This window comes from Misgurnus anguillicaudatus, chromosome 21, assembly GCF_027580225.2.
Source record: "Misgurnus anguillicaudatus chromosome 21, ASM2758022v2, whole genome shotgun sequence".
NCBI classification, from domain to species: domain Eukaryota; kingdom Metazoa; phylum Chordata; class Actinopteri; order Cypriniformes; family Cobitidae; genus Misgurnus; species Misgurnus anguillicaudatus.
Genome location: NC_073357.2, coordinates 35,907,591 through 35,932,723, shown reverse-complemented (window position 1 = coordinate 35,932,723; position 25,133 = coordinate 35,907,591). Strand labels below are relative to the sequence as shown.

The window sequence follows — 25,133 nt, the reverse complement described above, 5'->3', positions numbered from 1 at the left end:
TTGCTCAAGTGGAAGGGGATTTTACCCTAAAAACTTGATACATTAGTTTACTTTTTTTTTTTACAGTTTTTTTAATACTATATACACATTTTCTGTATTTTCTGGATTTTTTCTATCAAAGAGACCGAGAAACAATTATATATGATCACTATAACATTGCAAAAACAACAAAACTAATTAATGAATTAAGATATTATGTTTGTTTCTATAGTTTAGATAACCACTATTGTCTACTTGGCTGCCTACATAATGTGAAATCAAAATTCTTAAAAAATGTAAACAAAATTTTTTTGTAAAAAGCATGTAATCTGTTTTAAAATATGTATAACTTAGAACATAGTGTGTGATATAGGGCTGTCACAATTATGAAATTTGGCTGGCAGTTAAAGCAACACTATGTAGTTTCCATGTAAAAATGACTTACAGCTCCCCCATGTGGTTGAAAAGCGCAACAGTTGTGTGCTCTACCCTCCACCGCCACTTTCAGAGTGAGCTTGTAGCAGCTAGGAGGTTGCTCAGGTTGCAGCAACAGTACAATTTGTCCGGTTAAAAGTTGTTCTAACACTATTATTTAAAACATTATTTAAAGGTAAAAAAACTACATAGTGTTGCTTTAATTGTCTAATAAATTGTGACGATTATGACGATTAATTGTCTGTTTTATTGCTTTGACATTTACCTCTCTTTTTTATTCATGAAATAATTTTCACACATGATCCTACAAAGGCCATATTGGTACTGGACCACATGTCTGTAATGGGTGCAAAAAAAAGAAATCTATTCATTACAGATTTTTAGGTATAGCATCCTTCACTTCCCTAAATTTGGAATTGCTGTTTTGGAAATGTATGTTTTACCTGGCAGTTCATACTGCTTATCAAAGTTTTGCAGCATTTTTTAAAATGTTTTTTTCCCACTGTATGGAATGGCTATGGCTTTACAACGTTGTTTATACAAGTGCTGCAGCTCCCCCTTGTGTTTTTTAAAGAGATGTGCAATCATTGCGGTGATCTGAAATCATCACAATGAGGTCAAACAATCGCGATTAGACGATTATTAAATTATTGTGACAGCCCTAGTGTGATAAACATAATGTGATGTTTAATACACAAACACACACACACACACACACACACACACACACACACACACACACACACACACACAATTGTAAAAATAACAAACAGTGCAAACAGTTAAGTGAAGATTTAGGAACTCGGTACAGTAAACCGTCAGCTTAATATTTGCTCTACGTTGTGAAAATATGCTATTTGATGTAGAACCATTTATGTCAGATACAAATCGCATCCTATGAAATCCAGCTCTTACAATCACACAACCAAAGCTGATTAACTGTGCTTACCTGAGTATCTTACAACTACCCTCAATCAAAGACAGCAGGACTAAGCAGAAACAGGACATATTAATCTAAATGAGACAAACGTGTAGCAACTCATCAAAACTCGCCCATAAACAAACACAAAAAACAGACAGTTATGTATGAATCTATTAAAGACAGATAGACATAAATGTAGTCATAACGAAATACAGTGAAAAACTGCACACCATCACATGCCATGCTGGGAAAAAGATTCCTGAACATGACTGCACACTGAAGGGATGAAAGTGAGAAATAGACAGAAAGAGAAACAGTGGACTTATAAGATGTATACATCCAAAGAAAAGATCGTAACAATTGCATCACATTCTAAATAATTATACTTAGGCATGGGCTGGTTACCGGTTTCAAGGTATACCGAGGTTTTAAACAGTCAAGGTTTCAAAACCACTAAAATTTTATGTGATTACCGTTTTCAAGGTATAAGCTGTATTTACACAAAATTAAAAGTTAAATAATTAAGTCATGTAATTGATTTGATGTTTACATTTAATATTATTAATATTCATACATTTTAATTTGATAATTTTTATAATTTTTTTACAGAATATTTTAATTTAGGGCCTTATTTTTGTGTACATGTTGTATGTTGCTTAAAAATAAAATGTATTGAGTCCAGTTGAAAAGTTGTTGTTTACTTTTGAAATGGCATTAGGCCTACTGCAACACCGTGGTATTTTTGCTTAAGGTTATCATACCGCCAAAATCTCATACTGGCCCATGCCTACATAAAACACATATAGAATGCAAAAATTTATAATTTCACAGTATTTATAGGCATTGAAAGATGATTTCAAACACAATTTAAAGTTAAAAAGCATCCTGTTCTGTCAGCCTTGTGATAGAAAAAAATCTGTAATGTTATGTGAATATTTAAAAATAACTAAAAGCAATTCAAGGTAGCCATGAATATTTCAGCTGAATGTTCACACTTTTCTTGATATCCCTTAGAGTAATTTGTATGAGGCTTGAGAAAACATCAATATTTTAAAGTGGTAAAGGGTAAACAGATTTAGAAAAAAAGCCTGAAGGGTAGGTTGAGTTTTCTCTGTAAACTCATCTACACCACTGTCTGCACCAACAGCAAATAGCACTATGAATATGTTTCACTTAGATGAAGTACTATTGCCTACTAATCTAAATGTCAGTCATGGTCTGATTGCACTGTGAGGGATATGTGTATGTACTATGTTTCATGCAAATGCACACACAGCAAAGGCAAAGCAATCTCTCGAACTTGTTTCCACACTCGCCTGCTGAGCGCGTTCACGACGGTGAAGAATACGCACACGCGTGTCCTATAAACTATAAAGACACAAATCATTTACATGCTCGTCTCATCAAAGGCAGCTCCGCTCATCTCCACCGAGATTTTCCGCCGATCAGAGTGCTCTGGTTCCATCTTCAAGCGCAACGGGCTAACCTTTGCGACTGCCAAGAAATGTGATTAATTTTTTAAATACAGCTGTTGACCTATTATTGAGACGGAGAGACGCCACATGAGACACTCCACGCGCCCACTTCGTCATTATGGAACGAGTTATTCCATCAGTGTTTACAAGCTTGTGCTCAAAAAGAAACAAGCACTAGAAAAAGGGGGTAAATCAAAATAATTTCACAAATGCTGTTCTGGGCCATTTTCCTGAGCAAAACGTCAATCAGACCAAAGCCTTTGGAGTCATCGACACCCTGCCCGGCCTACAGAATATGCTTAAGGGGAAAATAGTTACAACAATAGCGAAATAATCACTACGTGCGTAACTTGTTATTAATGCAGTCATTAATAAACTATGCTGGAGATAATGGTTCCATGTTCAATAATTCATAATATTTCCATCACTGTGCTATAATGTGTCATGTAACCGCACCAGCATGCAATGGCCTGTTTCACAAAATTAACTACACAGAAATACTTCAGATTTAACTGTTCATTTGTTCAGAAATGTGATCCACTCAAAACCCAACTTAAGTAATTTCTTTGTGATATAGGGGCGGTTTCCCTGGACAGGGTTTTAGATTAGTCCAGAACAAGGCCTTAGTTATATAAGTACATTTAAGTAGTTTTTACAAACAAACCTTACAAAAAAACAATACTGGTGTACATCTTAATACAAAACGATTTCATTGATATACAGCCCAGTCTCAAAAAATTTCGTTATATATTCACTTTTTTTATTCTATTTTTGTGATATTATCAAATTTCTGCGTTTTTTGTGATCGTATAACGAATTCCTGTTTTCGTGTGATTATCGCGTATTGGTTACTCAACTGTTTTGCCCTATTTTCTTACAATTGTCACTTCGGTTTAGGGTTAGATTTACATAAAAAGACATCCCTACCCAAACCCAACTCCAGGTAACTAACGCCAGGCGACATATAAAAAAATAAATCCGAAAAAATAGTATAAACCAATATATAAGGTGACATTCTAATGCAAGCAACACATCTAACCCTAAACCAAAGCGACAATGGTTTAAAAATAGGAAAAAGCAGTTGAGTAACCAATATGTGATAATCACACGAAAACAGGAATTCGTTATACGATCACGAAAAAACGCAGAAATTCTTGATAATATCACAAAGAAATCAAAAAATTACGTGACTATATCACGAAACCTCGTGAGACTGGGTAGCGATATACAGTGGCTAGAAAAAGTATGTGAACCTTTTGCAATTTCATGGTTTTCTGAAAATATTTGTCATAAAATGTGATCTGATCTTCATCTAAGTCAAGGGTATTGCAACTCTGGGGTCTTGTTAAGATAAAAGGTTTGGGGGTGTGGACTACAACTTTGACTGATAAAAACCCCTTAAACTTTTGGAGTTTGCACTGCACAAGAACACGCTTATGTGAGCCATGCCTCGCCAAAAAGAGCTTTCAGAGGAGCTACGATCAAGAATTGTTTCTTTACATAAAGCTGGAAAGGGTTACAAGGGTTCTGGCGCAGTATGGCTGCCGTTACATCATCCAGGTGGATGCTGCGCATTGGTGGTGGTTGAGGAGAATCCCCTTTTCATATGTAAAGTGCTTTGAGTGCTGCAGAAAAGTGCTATATAAGTGTAACGAATTATAATGACGACTCATCAATGAGGTAAAGAAACAACCCTGGATGACAGCCAAAGATTTGAATGCATCATTGGAACTTGCTAACATCTCTGTTCATGAGCCTACAATATGTAAAACACTGAACAAGCAGGGCATCCAAGGCAGGGCACCACGAAGAAAGTCACTGCTTACTAAAAAGAACATTGCTGCACGCCTAAAGTTTGCAAAAGAGCACATTGACACTCCACAGCAGTATCGGCAAAATATTTTGTGGACTGATGAAACCAGGGGCGTAGGCAGAAATTTTATTTTGGGCGGGCCGGGGCAAAAGTGGGTGGGCCACTAGTTTATATTAGAATAAAATGACTTAAATAATAATTAAACATAAGAGTAGAAAAAAGAATAGACAATCTGCAAAAAGCAATTTTCGGCGAAGGCAATAATAAAACACTGTCTAAACATGTTCAACCAACACATAGCTCAATAAAGGCTGGACAAACCAGGCCAGGCAGTCTTATTTAGGCTAGTCAGTAGTGCAAAAACAGTTCACCTGAAATAAAGTAGGCTAAAAGTAACAGGAAATTGAAATAATGAAAACTCTCAGCAGAGCACGGTTTGAAATAAATAACAACACACTGCCTAATTTATATTAAATCAACCATATACAGTGCAATCAGCCTGGTGGAAATTAAGCTTTTGTGCCAAAAAATAGCAACACGTTTAAATTAAACAATGTAACTTAACCTATAAGGCATACATCTATACACAACACACCACTTTCAGTTAAATCACTTCCCGAGCAAAAATTAAGGAAATGAGTTAAACAACAGGCTTACCTTTGTTGTTTTCATTCTACAAAACAAGACGCAAACGCCTGGGTTTAATGTTGAAAACAGAAATGATCTCATTATAGTCCAAAGAGTCACAGAGTTATTTTTCAAAAGACAAAAGGCACAGGTTTTTGAGCCGAGTAGTACTCGTGGATTCAAATTGGGTTGTACGTGGTTCATCAATTGCCGTTAGATCGGCGGGTCAACCTGTGTCAGTCTGGGCAACCGGCGCCGCCAGCGCGCCTGACTAGCCGCCTTGTGGGTTGATGAGTCTGAAGAACTGGGCTGGTAGGACTCGGCAGATGGAGGCAGTGGCGTATCGTCTTCCTCAACTCTTGCTTTTTTAAATAACACATTAAAGAAACTTTAGCCATTATTGTGGCAATTTTAATATTAGCTAAAAAAGCAGTTAGCAACGTTAGCTGGCTGGCTGCCAGAGCCCGTCGCTCCCCACAGAGTGTACCTGTCAGAACCCCTAGCAACCAATTACGTTCCGGAGGCTTCCTACAACTTGCTTTAACAACTCCATTTTATTTAGAAAGCAAATTATACACACACCGGTCAACAATAAATCAGGATTATATTAATGTATTTTCTTAAATACATTTGAATAATAAAAATAAACAAAAAATTTATTTGGATTAAACTTTCCTGGGCGGGCCAGGAAGTTATGTGGGCGGGCCAGTGCCGCCCTGGCCCATTACTGGCTACGCCCCTGGATGAAACTAAGATTGAACTGTTAGGAAAAAACACACAGCGCTTACATCTGGCTTAAAAAGGGCAAGAGATATCATCATGGAAAAATGAAAATCATCCCATCTGTAAAGTATGGTGGAGGAAACAACATGATTTTGGCCTGCATCAGGGCCTGGCCAGCTTGCAATCATTGAAGGGAAGATGAATTCCCAAATATATCAGACAATTCTTCAGGATAATGTGAAAATGTCTGTACATCAGCTGAAACTGTGAAGAAGGTGGGTGATGCAACAGGACAACGATCCAAAACACCAGAGAAAGTCCACAACAGAATGGCTTCAGAAAAACAAAATCTGCTTTTTGGAGTGGCCAAGTCAGAGCCCAGACCTCAACCCAATAGAGATGCTATGAATTGACTTGAAGAGGGCCATACACATGAGACGTCCAAAGAATATAAAAGATGAGAATGGGCTAAAATTCTGATGTGCAGGTCTGATCCATAGGTACAGGAAGCGCCTGGTTGAGGTTATTGCTGCCGTTGGGGGAATCAGTTATTAATGGTTCACTTACTTTTTCCACAGCCATTTGGAATGAGTGTGTTTAATAAAGATTTTTTTTTTGTTTAATTATTTTTAGACACATTGGGGCGGTTTCCCGGACATGGTTAATGTAAATCCAGGACTAGGCCTTATTTATATTAGGTAATTTAAGACGTCTTTACAAACATACCTTAAAAAAACACTACAGGTGTGCATCTTAAGACAAAACAATGCCACTGATGTATGTTAAAATTAAACAGGACAAGGTGTTTTTTTAATTAAAGCAGCTCAAACATGCAGGAGAAGCCCTGTCCGAAAACCGCCCCATTATGTTTGGCAAAGTATGCTAAGATGTCAGTACAAGGTGTTTTAAATTGAGGCAGCTCAAACATGCATTTTGGGACTAGGATAAGCCCTGGGAAAACGCCATTTGGTCTTTACTAAATAAAATCATCATACATAATGTAAAGAACATTATGTGTAAGTATAACCATGATAATCTTTTTGATTAAAATCAAACTTTGATGCGCTAATAAAATAGCCCACAACATAGAGTGATGAAATGTCCTCTTCAAAAAGTACTTCTGAGTAAATGTAAATCATGTGCCTTTGGAGAGAGTTTCAAGTGAACAGCCTGAAATTCCCTTTGTAGGTCAGAATCGTACACTTGCCCTTTATGAAAAAATTAATTCACTTTGTTGTTAGCACTTGTACACTTTTACATCCAAATTGGAACAGGACCACAAGAGCCCAGTGTAGAGGTCACAGCTCAGTGGCACACATGAACATGGTCAGAACATGTCCCAAATGGACTGAGGAGCTGACAGGGCTTCTGACACGACCTAAATGAATCCCCAACAGCCAGAACCAACTGGGCATGGTGACTGTCCCGATTCATCCAGCCAGGAGATCTGGAGTCAAGAATCAGAGCGCTGGTTCAAGAGGAGAAGCAAGGGCCAGCTGGACGCGAGCAAAAGTGAAAGAGGACAGTTGCTAGCCATGTACCATTCCCCTTACACTAGTGACAACATGGAGAATCTGTAAGTGTGTGTGTGTAAGGGACGTCCTTTGAACAGACACGGAGATTGACCCAGAGGAACTAAATAGAGAGAAATGCCAGACAGTGTGAAATATGATGTTTTCACTTTGTCAAAGGCTTTTCCGAGTCCTACAGAGTCATCTTATGAATGTACCCTATTTAGTTTTAAACTCTGCCAGGGATGTTGATTAAATGTTTTATCAACCAACAGATGAATCAGTTTGCATTTGCATTCTGGTCGAGAAAATGTGTGTGTGTGTGTTGGGGGGGTCGAGCATCAGCGAGAGAGAAATAGAAAAGGAGAGAGCAAGCTACAAGAAAAGGATCTCTGGCAGTCAACACATGCAGAACAAAAGGAACAATTTGCATACAAATCAAAGTTTATCATCTCAGTCTCCATATGCCTGTTGTGCATTCATACGCACAAATGCATTCAAGCCCTGAGTGAACAGGACACCTCTTAGTGCTCTGTGTTCGCTGATTGATAGGCCATGCGGCGCTTTCATCGTATAAGAGGAGAAAGCTAGTGAGAGGTGCACAAGCAGGCAGAAAAGGGGAACGAGGAGACAGTGAACCGAGAATCACTCCAAGGTTCCTTTTTGTTTATTGTCCTGAGCGTGAAATGAGTCTTATCTTTGAAAAAAGATGAACACTCACACATCACAGCCAAGTGAACATTAAACTCTCTCTCTCTCCCTTTCCATCCGCAAACGATAAAAAATTAACTCCTCTCATTGCAAAGAGAATTGAGAGGTGAGATATGCAGTAGAAATCCTTTCTGGGAGCTTTCAGCCTGTTCGATTTCAATGCTAAGTCCTCCAGCTTTCTCCAATAAAGAGCCCGCATCAATATACTGTCGACTTTAATCCCCCCACTGGAGGAAAAGAGAGATGTCAAAAGAAGTTAAAGGAAATCCACGGGCGAACTGCAGGCCTGCTGAAGTTCAATAAACCCCACAGAGAACACATCAAAGCATGTAAGAGCTTATGTCTACCACCAGAGGGCACACTTACTAAAGATTTTGATTTTTTTTCAAGGACACACGTTCTAATAAATTACTATCTGCTGCATTTATAGCATATTATTTGTCACATCATAAGCACAATATCAATATAAGACATCCCTAGAGATAATCTAATATATATATAACATGGAGATTATTGATCTAATAATCATATTCTCATATATTTCTGTATATGAAAACAAATCCCTCATATCTGAGAAGTCATTTGGTGATTTATATAAGGGTTGAAATTGTAAGGTTATTATTAACTCTACCACAGGTTTGACTAACAAAGAAAAAAGTCAATTGTCACAGAGAGGACATAATGATATTTTTTGATGATAATTATTATTCAGTTTTGGCCAAGCTATAGAAAGGCATATACAGACTGTAGAATGCACAAAGGCAACTGGGAATCTTGATGAGTAATAGACATGGCACCAAGTCATAAGCTGCTACAAAAACAATATCACATTTAGGGCAAATAAGAGGCCGAGAATTTATTTTAGGCAGTTTGGGGTAGGCAAAAATGAACCCTCAGGATTATTGGAGCCAATCTATGGCTCTCTTCAGTTTTAAATAGGGTTAGGGCCAACGTTTTGGACTAATATAGATTTACAATAGGATTGTGACACTAATTATACAAATATATATTTATAGAAAAAAATACTGCAACAACATATGAAGCCAGAAATTTTCAATACACATTTATCACTTTTAACTTTACATTTCTAAGTGTATTTTCATTATTTCGCCACCAGAGGGGAGGCTTTGCTTTTCTTAAACTATATGGATCTTGAAAATATATATAATTTCGGATATCACGCAACAGAATTATAGCCATGTGTACATTTAAAAAAAAATCAGGTGTGAATTTAATGCACACATTTGTTCGCCAAAATAAAAACTACAGCTAATGATGCTAAATGCTAATTTTATTCGATTTAATCTGTTGTTGTGCATTCACAACGCGTTTCAGAGCACGTGCCAACTATAACTGCCAAAAAACTTTCGTTCCCAAAACTGATTAACTTTATAAACTATGACTAAATTCCATGTATGAGTTTTGGTTATATTGTCTGTACGTGGCATTGTGTAATGTATTCCGTCGTGTTTTATTCACCAATTCACCAAAACAAATTGATCGTAAGAAGAACAACCTTACTTGGGCATGTCTAAGTAAAATTTCTTCGAACTTTCAGCCTCTCTGTGTATCATGCACGCTCGCTCGCGCTCACATCTCTGCTCGCTCCCGTTGACACGTCTCCTATTTCACTGCTCTTCTTGTAAACCGTTGGATCTGCGCAGTTTCGGCTGCAGCTCAACATCTGAACGGTGCGCGTGCACGCAGATCATATCCCACAGACAGAGCACGAGTGCAGGATGAGTCGCTGAGGAAAACAAAGAACATCTGCAGTACAGTCGGTGAAACTTTAAGCTTGCAGAACACCTCTCAAACGCCTTTATTAAACCCAGGCATTTCTGAACCGGACCAAGATGGCGTGCTATAAGTTCTTCAACTGTAGGCATTTTGTCCTTAAAGTTTTCCTCGTGCAGTTTCTTGCTTCCCTGCAAACGTTTGCTGCGCCCTCACCCATCATCAAGTTTCCAGGCGATGAGACTTCCCATACAGACAAAGAGGTGGCCCTGGTGAGTCTGCTTTAACTGTATAGTCCTCTGAATGTGTAAAATGTTAACAGTGATTGATATTAATTAAACATATGTTGATTTTGACCTTGAAATATGATTGTGTTTTGTGTGTCCTTATTTGTTAATTTTGTCTGTTCATTTTCTCTCTGTTAAATACCATCACTGTAAAAAATGCAGCATGAAGTTTAAACAACTTGTTTTTTACAAATCAATTCACCCTTTAATTTTAAAGGGGATATTTTACAAGATTTTTTAAGATGTCAAATAAATCGTTGGTGTCCCCAGAGTAAGTATGTGATTTTCTAGCTTAAAATACCATATAGATAATATATTATAACATGTTAAAATAACCACTTTGTATGTGAGAGCAAAAATGGTATGTCCTTTTAAATGCAAATGAGCTGATCTCTGCACTAAATTGCAGTGCCATGGTTGGATAGTGCATGTTAGGGGGCGGTATTATACCCTTCTGACATCACAAGGGGAGCCAGATTTCAATGACCTATTTTTTTCACATGCTTGCAGAGAATGGTTTACCAAAACTAGCTTCTTTTTCACATTTAGAAGCACTGGGGACCAAATTTAGCACTTAAACATGGAAAAAGTCAGATTTTCATGATATGTCCCCTTGCCATTCTACCTCTAATAAGTTGACATAAGTTATAAAAATAAGTTTAAATTGTTTAACTTATTTTTTTGAGTTATAGTGACATATGTTGATTTGACAAAAATGCTGCATGTTTTACAGTAATTGAATTAACACAATTTTATGGTTGCAGATTCTTGCTAGTTCTTACTTTTGCTTCATGTACTTTTGTGTTCTGTATCACAAGAACACAATATAGGGTGGATTCAGAAAGATTGGGACACTTTTAGACATCGAAATCTGAGTGAAAATACGCCTTTGGTCCTAATCAACCTGAATTCACCCTGATGTTTAAATGTTTGTGGTTAGGAAAGTATGAAGGGGAGTGAACATTCCTCTGCACCTTTTCTCTTCCACAGCACTATTTAAATAAGTTCTATGGCTGCCCAAAAGACAGGTGTAACCTGATGGTGTTGAAGGACACACTGAAGAAGATGCAAAAGTTCTTTGCTTTACCGGAAACTGGGGAGATTGACCAGCAGACAGTAGAGATCATGAAGAAGCCACGATGTGGAGTTCCTGATGTAGCCAATTACAATTTCTTTCACAGGAAACCCAAGTGGGGACAGAAAAACGTCACTTACAGGTGTGTGTTTACTCCAGACCATGCCCAGTTATTGCTCTCCACTGTTTGTCGGGTCGTCTTTAGACATATTACAGTGCCTTTCCTATAACTGAAGGAGCGTGGCACTGCCAAAACCAAGATAATGGGTTTGATTCTCAGGGAATAAGACATTTATTTCTTAAATGCTATGTGTTTTGTTGGCGCTGCCATTTCAGTTAGAACTTTGTAACCGGTCACACATAACGGAGGATAAAAGAGTTACAACTCAGACACAAACTGGCGTTTAGCCTGCACTCACACACAAGAGAGTAGCGGCCTTTTTATTAATGATTGCACACACCTGTGTAAGTTAACTCCGCCCATTTCATGAGAATTACTCACACTCAATTTAGAGAACATATTTACATAAAATCAACACCCTCACTTGTTCTTAAATTGACAGAATATAAACACAGTGCATCACATACATACAGTTCCAAAATACAATTAATCCATCACACTCCAAATAAAAAACACATAAATTTATCCATTTTTGCTTTAGACACAGATTTTGTTAAGATGTCTGCCACCATATCAACTGTAGGACAATAATGAATAGTTATTTTGCCATCATTTAATGCAGATCGAACAAAATGATACCTTATGTCGATATGCTTACACCTTTGTCGACAGACCGGATTCTTTGAAAGTGCAATGGCACCCTGATTGTCCTCAAAAATAGTCACTGGTGCATATTCAAGTACATTGTCCATTTCATTGATTAAATTGGTCAGATACAAGCTTTCTTGTGCAGTAGCTGATAAAGCCATATATTCAGCTTCACATGTGGATAAAGCAACAGTTTGTTGTTTCTTAGACTTCCAAGAAATAACAGGCCCATTTCTAGACAAACTGAAACAGTAGCCAGTAATACTATGCCTGTCATTCAAGTCTGCTGCCCAGTCTGCATCGCTAGCCACAAGTTTAAGATTTACATCACTTTTCTTATAGCATAGTTCCAAGTCTGCTGTGCCTTTCAAATATCTCAACACATGTTTAGCAGCAACCCAATGTTGTTCTTTTGGTGCCCTTAGATATTGTGACAATTTACTAACAATGAAGCTCAAATCTGAGCGAGTACTTGTCATCAAATAGATCAAACTTCCAATCACTTCTCGATACCTCTTTAGGTCAACAGGTTCACCATCAGTGTCAAATTTCACTTTGATTTCACATGGGGTTGATCTTGGTTTGCAGTGAGTCATATCAAATCTTTCCAAAATTTTTCAAATGTATCTTTCCTGATTCATTTTAACTTTACCATGTTCTTACGTAAAGTCAATGCCTAAGAAATGTTGAAGTTTTCCCAGATCTTTAACCTTAAATTTAATTCCCAACATTTCCTTCACATCAAGGAGTGTTTGATCATTACTTGCTGCAATGATAAGATCATCAACCCAAATTATCAGTATGATTCTTTCTTTGTCAGTTTGTTTACAGTAAACACAATAATCTGCTGAATTTTGAACAAAACCATTTTCAATTAAGAAATCATGCAACATTTTGTTCCAATTTCGTCCTGATTGTTTCAGACCATACAGTGATTTATTGAGCTTACATACTAGTTCTTCTTCTGTTTTTGACTCAACTTCAAATCCTTCAGGTTGCTTCATATAAATTTCACAATCTATAGGAGCATGCAGATATGCAGTTTTAACATCCATCTGATGTAACTTCAAATCATATTGTGCAGCAAGCTGCATTAGAACACGTACTGAAGTTATATCGGCAGTAGGTGAAAATGTCTCATTATAATCAATACCTGCCACTTGACTATAACCCTTTGCCACATACCTGGCCTTATATATTCTCCCATCAGGATTTTCCTTCACAGCATAAACCCATCTTCCCCCCACTGCCTGTTTACCTTCTGGTAGAGTTGTTAATGTGAAAGTATTATTCTCTTTCAGAGAGTTCATCTCATCCTCCATAGCTTCAACCCACTGCTCTGATTTTGAAGAGCTTAAGGCTTCCTTCAGTGTCTGGGGAACATCACATGCAACACGATAGCAATAGTCAATAGTCAATGGCTGATCTGCATCATCTTTGATCTCATACTCATAATCTGCAAAGTACTTAGGGGGTTTTCTCTCCCTTTTTGGATATCTAGTACCTTGACTGCTCTCATTTTCACCCGTTGTGCTGACTTCTCCCTCAACTTTCATTTCTTGTGGAATTACTTTAGTCTTGTTCTGTTTTGGTACGAAGGTTTCCACCTCCTTCCTGTATTCCACATATTCATCCACATCATCCACTGTCTGAGTATCCCTTTCATTTGTACTTTTTGTGACAAACTTCACCAGTCTACTCTTAAGTACTTTCCCTGTGTTTGGATAGAAGACAAGATAAGCAGGGCTATTTTTGTCATAACCAACAAATATACCCTTTTCACATCGTGCATCCAACTTTTTCTTGTCATACTTGTATGCATAACACTCTAACCCAAACACTCTCATTTTGGATAGATCAGGCTTTTTCCCAGTTATCAGATAGTATGGAGTTTGTTTCAGACGTCTATTATAACATCTGTTTCTGATTATAGCAGCGGTTTGTACCGCATATGTCCACAACTCCTTTGGTAATTTACTCTCAATTAACATACATCTTGCCATTTCAAACAAAGTCCTCCAAGCTCTTTCAGCTGTCCCATTTTGATGGGGTGAATAAGGAGCTGAGGTTTCATGTCTAATGGCATTTTTGCGGAGCAATGCCTGAAATACAGAGGATGTAAACTCTGTTCCATTATCTGATCTTAAACATTTAATTTTACCATAGGGTGCAACATCTGCAATGAATTTCTCTGTGGCTATGGCAGTGTCACTTTTGTTCTTCAAAAAATAAGTAAACACAGCTCCTGAATAGTCATCTGTGAATGCTAAGGCAAATCTGAACCCATCTTTTCCTGCTGGTTCTATAGGACCAGCCAGATCTGTATGAACAAGTGCAAATACATCATTTGCTTTCTCATCTAGATCTCTATTTCTAGTCTGAGCAAATTTGCCTTTTACACACACTTCACATTTCAAATTAGATCTGTCAATTTTACCTCTAATTTTCATCCCATCAGTAACATTCTCCAACTTTAACACGTCATCATAATTACAATGACCCAGTATTTCATGCCATGTTTGAATATCAAAGCATGCATTACACTCATCAATCTCGTTAACAACAGTACTCAGATAAAACAGTCTGTCATACATATGAATATCAAAAGTTGTACCATTTTTGTGAATGAGTCGGTTCTGTCCCTCTTTGAAGATTACTGTCGCTCCGTGTGAAATTGCCGCTTTGACAGAAAAGATGTCCTGAGAAAATGATGGCACGTAAAGTGCCTCCGTCAACATCACGTCCACAATGCGGCCATTGCTGTTTTTCAAACGCAATTTAGCGGTACCTTTCTTCAGCGCGATACCACTGGCCTGTTCTCCATCAGCCAGCTCCAGAATGTGGCTCTGAGGCTTGAAACTTAAGTCGAAATCCACGAACTTCTCAATGTCCGTAATGATGTGTTTAGTAGCTCCAGAATCTACCATGAGACCTTTCATTTCCACTCCATCAACCGGGACTTTATTCACCTGCTCCACCATAAACGCGAATGTGTGATCCTCCTCTTCATCCATTGCTTGCTTAACTTTATCCCGCTTTCTTCGACGACAGTGCACGTCTTTATGCGAGGTGCTCTTACAGAAACTACACCATTGTCTCCGCGCTCTCCAGCAACCACCGTGCACTCCGCGGCTTTATGACCTTTCTGGCCACAGTTGTAACAGGTAAGTCTCATGCTCCAGTTGTCCCTTCCTTTAACTTTCATTACGCTGTCCTCTCCCGAACCAGCAGTGCTAAACTTCTCGGTGCTTTCATAGCTCCTTAGTTTTACTTTAAAGTCTGCACATGATAGTTTTTCATCACTCTGCGTAACGAAAATGGAGAATGGTTTGAAAGTATCGGGCAAACCTTTTAGAATCATGGCAGTCAATAAATCATCGCTTAAAGTCTCTCCCGCATTTCGCAATGCTGTGATGGCAGTCTCTGCACGAATAATGTAATCTGTAACGGTTTCATTTACACCTTTCTGAAGAGATGTCAACTCCGTATACAAACTTATCACACGTGGCTTTCCCTTACCAGCGTAGTGATCTCTCAAAATCTCTAACGCCTTCTTGCCATCATCCGCGGCCTCTCTCATCACAAGCGACAGGCTTTTGTCGTCTAATAGTTGGATCAGAACTGCGTATGCCTCTTCGTTTTTACTATCACCGTCTTCCTCATCCGCACCTTCATCATCCACAGCTGATGCTTCACCCAGTATGGTGGATTTCAATCCCAGAAGACGCAAGTGTGCAAGGAACTTTGCTTCCCATAATTCGTAATTCTTTTCCTCTCCGTCGAAACATAATCGATTCCATCGGTTCCCAAAGTCTTTACTGGGCCCATAACCTGTTGGCGCTGCCATTTCAGTTAGAACTTTGTAACCGGTCACACATAACGGAGGATAAAAGAATTACAACTCAGACACAAACTGGCGTTTAGCCTGCACTCACACACAAGAGAGTAGCGGCCTTTTTATTAATGATTGCACACACCTGTGTAAGTTAACTCCGCCCACTTCATGAGAATTACTCACACTCAATTTAGAGAACATATTTACATAAAATCAACATGTTTCACTTTGGATAAAGTAGGGGTCAACCAATATAGATTTGAGAAAGCGATGTGGCTGATATGAGGCAGATAAAACATAAATGTACTTACAGTAAATAAGAGACTAAATAAAGATTTGTTATCCATAATATTTAAAAATGTACCCTTTTTAAGTACTTTTCTATATATATATCAGGGTTCCCACGGGTCCTTGAAATCCTTGAAAGTTTGTGAATCTGGGGGAAAAAGTTCAAGGCCCTGGGAAGTTTTTGAAAATATACATACATAGATACAGGTCATTAAAAATGCTTGAATCTATTTTATGCAAGAAGTTTTCTGGAAAAAAATCCATATTATTCCCTGTGTAGTAGTGTAGGATAATATCATGAAAAATTGTTCGCTTTAAATGCTTATATCTTCTGTATGAGAATATTGATTCATACCAAAATGCTTTTTTTGCATAGTTGTGTTTGACACATGAAAACGTCTTGGGTTACGTATGTAACTGTTGTTCCCTGAGAAGGGAACGAGACACTGCGTCTCCTTTGCTATACTTCCTGCGTCCCTGTAACACAGTCTTTGGCAATATTTCAGATAGCGATATACTTCCTGGCTCCGCGTCACCCTGTCTTTGTCGTTAAGCCTCACCATTGGTTGAATTTGATATACACATTCAAATGCACTTACCCCTGGATGCGTCTCTAAAGTGTCACAATAGTGCGAGTTCCCTCGAAAGGGAACTGTAACAGTGTATCTTAAAAGGATTGAAATGTGTCCCCATATTTAGTCCTTGAATTTGAGGTTATTGGACCTGGAAGGTCCTTGAAAGGTCCTTGAATTGGAAGTTAACTAAAGTGTGGGAACCCTGATATATATAATGTATATACATTTATTTATAACACATTCAGTATGTACTGTGGATCCGACACCTCACGTTACTGTTTGAATAGGACTTTGCTGCATGCCAGAGTGTTGTTATGCATGTATAACAGTGAATGAATAACAATTGGTCATCATTTTACTGACTGTCAGACTTTACAGCTGAGTTTCTTTTCATTAGGAACAACACATTTTAAAGAACAGAAAGATGTATTGGTCAATTGAAAAGATTTCTTGGCCACTTCAAATTATTAAAAAATTCTAAATATATCAGCCACTGCAGTATATTGGTCACTAGATCACTAGATAAAAGTGCCTGCCAAATATCATTTTATGTTAAATGTGGTCTTCTGGGTTTGTGAGTGTTTGGACAATTTTTCTATGACTTAGTAAACCAGTCAAGAACACAAAGAGCAAAACAACTTTTTCCAGACATACTCCCAGCGGGACCTTTGTGGCATGTTGCACAAGAAATTTGGAGGTAAAACTATTGTGGAATTTAAAAGCAACAACAGATCTAAACTGAGAAGTTATAAAGTTATTGTCCTGACTGCAGAAAATGAACTACAAAGTATGTTTGGCCTTTTACAAAGTGACAAAACTAAAACATTAACAGTCCATTGTAAGAAAAGCAAGGACAGTATGGGAGCTTGGGAAGATTTGCTGGTCTCCATGCCCTGGCTGTGTTTCCATTAAATGAGTCATGACCACAAGTATGTTTTTAACCGGTTTTCAGTCCTGCTTTGCAGATTTCTGGAAAAAGTGTCTCAGTCTTTTTATTGCCATTCTTATTGCTTATCTATCTAGAAATGTTGCATAATCAAACAATATACTTATAAATCAATATCATTTATAATAGACATACTTTCTAAAAATCTCCTCCTCATGCACATTACTAACAGTTCTCAGAGAAAAAAACATTGCTTAATTCCTCAAAACATTAGGGTTGAGCCTTACTGACCAGTTTGGATAAATGTACTTAACAGAAACAATGGTACCACAGGCTGTTGAATGCTTTATCCATGCTGTTAAATGCTTTATTGAATGCTATATTTTCCATGGGTGTTGATTATTTTTCTGTAAAACGCGCACCCTAACCTGTCAAATGTCTTAAAGTCACCATGAAATTTAAATTAAAAACTGTCAATTGTTTTGGAATATTGTGGTATTTTTACAAATTATTTATCTGTGAGCTTCATTATTTTACTTCCGTTTCATGTCGACTTTAAGATAACCACCAGAGCAATGTCTTATCAATTTCTGTGGCAAAAGTGATATACTATAAGCAGAAAAATTGACTCTGGTTCTTTACATTATTTAATAATAATGCACACCCACGGATGCTTCACATCGTGCCCCATTACCACCTTGGGTGTGCATTATTTTCTAATAATTCAACAGCCCATCGTTAATCATTCCTTACAAAATAAATTCACAATGCCTGGTTAAAGGAGTTATATGACCATTTAGAGTAGCTAAAGGCTAGTACAAATATAGACATTACAAGGTCTGGTCCAATAAAAACCTATTTTGGCCAAGAACCACACTTAAAAATGCTGGGTTATTTTTTTAACCCAGCATTGGGTATAAAGGGACGAAGCCAACATGTTGGGTTGTTATTTAACCTATGCTAAATAACCTAAGTTTTAACCCAAAAGGCGTCAAAATCTGAAGCATGTCCAAACGCCTTCAGGGTCAGTATGAAGACGCGAAGGGTGTCCCTATGCGTCACTATATCGACGAAATGGGAACTCCGTTGCTTTCATGCTAATCCCTCAGCGTCGGATATAGACGAAAGGGAATCCCGGAAGGTGAGACGTTATGCGACGATCGGCAGGATCGTGCCGCTTCTGGACGGTAACTACTCAATTTTTGTTCCAAATTTTTTACCATTGTCGGTTGGGGTTAGAACGACTTTCTGTTACATAAAATTACATCCTAACCCAAACCCAACTCTAACCCTAACCCCAAGCGACAATGGTTTAAAAATCTGAAGACAGGGTATAAACCAATACAGACATCCTAACCCAAACCGGAACTCTAACCCTAACCCCAAGCAACAATGGCTTAAAAATCTGAAGACAAAAAGTAAACTGACATCCAAACCTCAAGTCTAACCCCAACCCCAAGCAACAATGGTTTAAAAATTGGAAAAAAATTGAGTAGTTACCGTCCAGAAGCGGCATGATCCTGTCGATCGTCGCATAACGTGACGGCATCACCTTCCGGGATTCCCTTTCGTCTATATCCGACGCTGAGGGATTAGCAAGAAAGCAACGGAGTTCCCTTTTCGTCTATATAGTGACGCATAGGGGCACCCTTCGCGTCTTCATACTGACTCTCAAGGCGTTTGGACATGCTTCAGATTTTGACGCCTTGGGAAGTGAGAATGTGTTGCAAATGCTGGGTTTGTGGGGTCAAAGATTTTAGCTCCAACTCTGATAAAACCTTGCTTACTTGTAGTTTTCCTGTTGACTTTGTTTCCAGATGGACTTATTAGAAACTGCTTAACTTCAGGCAGTTAGATTAATGGTTGTTTGATCAAGACTTATTAATTCTGTCTGCAATATGCATCAAACAGTCAGTAGGGCATATGGGCATGGCTGAGACTAGTCTTGACTTAAATGAATTGCTATTGTTACCCATATTTACTGTAGTGTTGTCTAAGCCTTGCAGCGATAGTCCTTAGTCGGAGAATACACAATATTACAGCTAACACAAGTTAAGAATAAAAATCAAAATGACAAAAAAGGTGTAGTTGCAGTCTTTTGGCAATTGCTAAGGTGCCGTTGTTAGATTGTAATGTGATGTTTTGTTTGGCATTAGCTACAAGTAAATACCTGCTGCACTAAGGCAAGAGGTCTGAAATGTATTTTGCCAAGTTCTAGTTGGTTTTTTGTTGCATGAAGACTCTCCTAATGTGCATGGTTAGTGGTATCTTGACATTAGAGAGTAATTAAAGTGGCCTGCATAAGAAATTTACGAAGAGGAAACTTTCTCACTGATTACTGGAAAAACTTTGTACTGTAGATCTGTCCAACTCCTAAAATGTGTTTGCAGCCTCTGATGTTGCTTCATGTTTTTTCTGCATGCGGTGTCCTTTAGGGACCATTTCATGCTGCCTTAAATGTCAGTGCAGGTTTGGATTTGACAGTCCGGTTTTGCTTTGACATGGAGCATCTTCTAGGAGAAACCAGAGCTTGGTGCACACCAGCAGGTGATCAGTAACTGTATTATAAGCACTGTGAATGCAGATGTGGTTGTATTGAACTGGCCCTAATAGTGAAATTTGGGACATCATGTCACTTTATTATATGACAAAGGAAAAGAAGTAATAGGAAGTTTCTTTGTACTGAGAGTTGGATGGCACCAGTTTGGTTTCAGAAACTCCAAACATCTTAACATTGCGAAACATGTTATTATCTTAGGGAGGTTTTGACTGGATTTTGTCCTACAGTACAGTACAATGCTAATAAAAAAGCAAATAAAAATTTAGAACTTTATTGTATGGAGAATGAGCACTTAGTTTTGCAGCACTTCGGCCTTGGGCACGGTAATATTGACAGAAGTTTGAGCGAGATCAAATAAAGAAGTCTTAAAGGTCACATTCTTTCTGATCCCATTTTTTTTAACCCTAGTTAGTGTGTAATGATGCTATAATAGCATACATAATAATACCTGTAAAATGATAAAGCTCAAAGTTCACTGCCTGTCAATATATTTTTGTCAAAATTCACCTTTCAAGGCCTACAGCAAACGACCGGTTGGGTCTACAGCCCTCTACTTCCTGCTTTAATGACATCAGTAGAACAGTTTTTTGACTAAACTCCGCCCACAGGAATATGTCAGTCGCCGCTAAGCTAACGGCAAGCTAAACTGCTATCGAATCACAACACACTAAACAAACTACACAATCAGAACTCGATACGTATTTCTGAAGGAGGGACTTCATAGAACAAGGAAGATATCAGCCCGTTTTGAGGACAGTGAAAACACTGGTATACAGATAAGTAAATTGTGTGAAAAATACCACATTTTACAGTGTTATATTGCGCACTGTAAACACAATCAAAGCTTCGAAAATACAGAAAGAACGGGTAAAGAACTCTAAAATAATCAAGAAATTAAACTTGGAGAGTTGTGGTGAATAAACAAAACAGTTTTCTTCATTCCACAGGATTTTAGGTCACACCCCAGATCTGGATGAAGAAACAATCGATGATGCTTTCTATCGTGCATTTAAAGTCTGGAGTGACGTCACACCCCTAAACTTTACCAGGATCACTGAAGGAGAAGCTGACATCATGATTAACTTCGGCCGGAATGGTAGTCCAGAAAATCATGGATCTTTGTCTTTTAGATCCGTTCCATCTGTTTAAAACAAAAAATATATCACCTAAAGTTCAAACGTCTGTTTCATACTATGTTAGTTGTGACCACTTCTGTATTAAATGTGCTATCCTGTCTGTAGAGCATGGTGATGGTTACCCATTTGATGGAAAAGATGGTCTGCTGGCTCATGCTTTTGCTCCTGGCGCTGGTATAGGAGGAGACTCTCACTTTGATGATGATGAGCTGTGGACGTTAGGAGAGGGACAAGGTAGGTACCATTTATTATTTTAAAATGTATTGTATCTTGTAGCTTCTGTGATAAATGTATACTAAATCTAGGCAAACTATAGAAATCTAAAAAATTTTACTAAACCTTTACAGATCTTAAATCATCTTGGGAATTTTCATTTGTACAAACATATTTAAGGTACAGTAATTACATAAGGCTCTCTCTCTTAATCTTTATTCAGTGGTAAGGGTCAAGTATGGTAATGCCGAGGGGGAATTCTGTAAGTTTCCGTTCTTGTTCATGGGCAAGGAGTACAACAGCTGCACCTCTCAGGGTCGAGACGATGGATTCCTGTGGTGCTCTACCACATACAACTTTGATGAAGATGGAAAGTATGGCTTCTGTCCTCATGAGCGTGAGTACACTTGATTGTACTGTAGTACGATACCACAAGCTATAAGAATTTATTTAAAAGTTTGCTTAAATATCTTTTGGGAATAAAATGCAAATGCTTTCACTGATCGACCAATTTTGTCTATCCTGCATTGAAGTGCTGTTCACATTGGGAGGAAATGGAGATGGAGCCCCTTGTAAATTCCCCTTCACGTTCCAGGGAGACAAATATGATAGTTGCACTACCTCAGGCAGGGATGATGGGTACCGCTGGTGTGCCACCACAGAAAACTATGACAAGGATAAGTCTTATGGATTCTGTCCTGAGACAGGTCAGTCTGCACATTTCCTTCACAGACGCTTTGAAAATTACTTCATTAGTTAACGTTAGCTAAAGATTGATATGCTTGCAGTTTATTTAATGGGTGAATATTTGGTGTTAAAATGTGGAACATGCATACAGTTGGTTGTGCAACATATGTTATTAATAATTATACCACGGGTCTGTTGAATGCTGCATTCTGATTGGCTGAGAAATGTTCTATGGGTGTTGATTATTTTTCTGTAAACCGCACACCTATCTTTTCAAATGTCTTAAAAATAGGCACCAGAGCAATGTTTGTGGTAACCGTGGTATAAGCGGAATAATTGACTCCGGTCCTTTGAATTATTTGAAAATAATGCACACCTGCGGTGTAACGGCACTCCGCTTCGCATCGTGCCGCATTACCACCTTGGTGTGCATTATTTTCTTATAATTCAATGGCCCGTCGTCAATTATTCCTTACATAACCGTATGTAAATTGAGCCTACATTTTTCTCTGTAAAACAGGTTTGCAGATCAGAGTTATAGAAGTTATAGAAAATAAATGCAACACTTTAGCTGTGTCCCAATTCGAAGGATGCGACCTCCTTAGGCTGCAAAGGATAACGAATGGATCCTTTACAGCCGATTCTATCCCGAAATTCATTGAGCGCTTGTAACGGCTAAACAAAATGCACATTAAAACACATTTTTACACATTTTAACTGTAAAAAAGAATAGGCAACATTACAGTATGCAGCGTTCCCACAGGTCCTTGAAATCCTTGAAAGTTTGTGGATCTGGGGGGGTTCAAGGCCCTGTGAAGTTTTTGAGAAAATACATTCATACTGTAGATACAGGTCATTGAAAGTGCTTGAATCTATTTTATGCAAGAAGTTTTCTGGAAAAATCCATATTATTCCCTGTGTAGTGTAAGACAATATCATAAAAATTTTAGACTTTTTAAGCACATGGGCTAATCTGTTCACTTTAAATGCTTGTATCTTCTGTATGCGAATGTTGATTCATACCAAAATGTTGTGTTTGACACACGAAAACGTCCCTGAGAAGGGAACGAGACGCTGCGTCTCCCTTGCCATACTTCCTGGCTCCTGCGTCACCCTGTCTTTGTTGTTTAGCCTCATCATTGGTTGAATTTGATATACACATTCAGACGCACTTACCCCAAAGTGTCACTGCAGTGACGCAGCGCGAGTTCCCTCAAAAAGGAACTGTAACAATATATCTTAAATGGTAACACGATGTAACCTTGCTCTCACTTGAAATGTGTCCCCACATTTAGTCCATGAATTTGAGGGTATTGGACCTGGAAAGTACTTGAAAGGTCCTTGAAAGTGAAGTTAACTAAGGTGTGGAAACCCTGAGTATGCCAGGATGACAAGTGGGAAAAACTATTTTGACAATTACCTTAAGCCTATGCTGAAATTAACTGAAATTAATGTTATTGAACATTTACTTACAGTTTTTTTCGATTGCTAAACGACAGTGGGCACAACTGAAGTCACATGTGCAAAACTCTAACTACAGTCTGCACTGCAACAGTTCATGTGGACCAAACTCTAGTTCATTTTTCATTGCTTGAACACAGTTTTCAAAACTCTACACACTTTTCCCATGACTTTAACCACAACCTGCACAACACTGTGAATTTACAGCACTTTGTTCAAATGCTAACACACTGCTGTCAAAACTGTGAACCACACATTCAAAACAGAATTGATTTCAGTCTTGTGCCTTTCAAACACTGCTGACTGCAATTTCAGATAAATATAAATTCCAATTTCATATATATATTTCATATATATAAAATATTACCTTTCATATAAATATGATGTGTATATAGATATATATATATATCTATATATATTTATATATATATATATATATATATATATATATATATAGAGAGAGAGAGAGAGAGAGAGAGAGAGAGAGAGAGAGAGAGAGAGAGAGAGAGAGAGAGAGAGAGCTCAGAAAAACTAATTTTGGAAATGGAACAAGGAAGACGGGTTTGTGGAGGGAGAAGGGTGGCATGTAGTGGCCTGATGCTAGAGAGAGGCACGATTAGCTACTCAATTATAAAAAAAGTTTCATATATGAATTACAGTATGTACTTTTAGTTTCTACCTTTTTTTCTCATTACTGTAATTCCATAAATTACTCCAGACTATTGAAGCAAACTGCAAATTTTCATTTACCTTAAAGAATTGTTCTGTTCTAAAAATTTAAATAAATCATGTGATAAATCAATCAATAAATAAATAATTATTTGAAGAAAACATTACTTTGTATGAAGTCACTGAAATTGTTCAATCTGTAAAGATAAAAAGTTAGTATTTTGTGTATTGGTGTTTGATGTTAGTGTTTTTCTTCTCAGTGTGTTGTGTGTGACAGTGTGTGTTATCTCATTGAGGGTTGTGTTTAGTGTTTGGCTGCACTGAGCTGTTTTGAGTCATGTGTTTAGAGTTGTGTTTCTTGAAGTGAGTTTTGCAGGTGATATGTACAGTTTAGCTCACGTGACTTTTGGTATTGCAGACTGTAGTTAGAGTTTTGCACATGTGACTTCAGTTGTGCCCACTGTCGTTTAGCAATCGAAAAAAACTGTAATAAACATGGATAGTAGAGTAGGCTGCCTAGTTTTTTTTTATAACAGTAGGTTAGACGTGTCATATTTTCTAAAATACAAGTAATAACGTTTTTCTGGATCCATATTTATTTAAATAAATGCCAAACGTCTCTGCTGTGTCCCGTTGACAGGCGCACAGCAGGTAAGGCACATTATGGATCCTCCGAAGGCTAGGCCGTCTCATTTCAGTTTTCTTCATGGACTTTGGAAGCTGCGACCTTCGGAGGCTGCGACTTTAAAAGACAGAGTGCTC

General features: G+C 37.9%; 1 protein-coding gene and 1 long non-coding RNA gene across 6 annotated transcripts in view; one reads left to right on the top strand and one right to left on the bottom strand.

Annotated features, from left to right (window-relative positions):
- Nucleotides 1–9,859, bottom strand: part of LOC129444652 (uncharacterized) — a 70,175-nt gene extending 60,316 nt beyond the window's left edge. For 3 of the 5 annotated variants that reach the window (XR_008644555.2, XR_008644554.2, XR_012359963.1), the window contains exon 1: nucleotides 9,718–9,858. This is a non-coding gene — a long non-coding RNA (uncharacterized lncRNA). Of the gene's footprint in view, nucleotides 1–9,717 lie in introns of all 5 variants that reach the window. The other 2 variants (XR_012359964.1, XR_012359962.1) reach the window with 1 other exon arrangement.
- A 36-nt stretch (nucleotides 9,860–9,895) lies between these two features.
- The window catches only part of mmp2 (matrix metallopeptidase 2), a 29,144-nt gene continuing 13,906 nt past the window's right edge, over nucleotides 9,896–25,133 (top strand). The window contains exons 1-6 of the mRNA XM_073859035.1: nucleotides 9,896–10,202; nucleotides 11,208–11,434; nucleotides 21,153–21,301; nucleotides 21,447–21,575; nucleotides 21,778–21,951; nucleotides 22,088–22,261. Coding sequence (XP_073715136.1) covers nucleotides 10,050–10,202; nucleotides 11,208–11,434; nucleotides 21,153–21,301; nucleotides 21,447–21,575; nucleotides 21,778–21,951; nucleotides 22,088–22,261 — 1,006 coding nt within the window. The 5' untranslated portion in view covers nucleotides 9,896–10,049. The remainder of the gene's footprint in view (nucleotides 10,203–11,207; nucleotides 11,435–21,152; nucleotides 21,302–21,446; nucleotides 21,576–21,777; nucleotides 21,952–22,087; nucleotides 22,262–25,133) is intronic.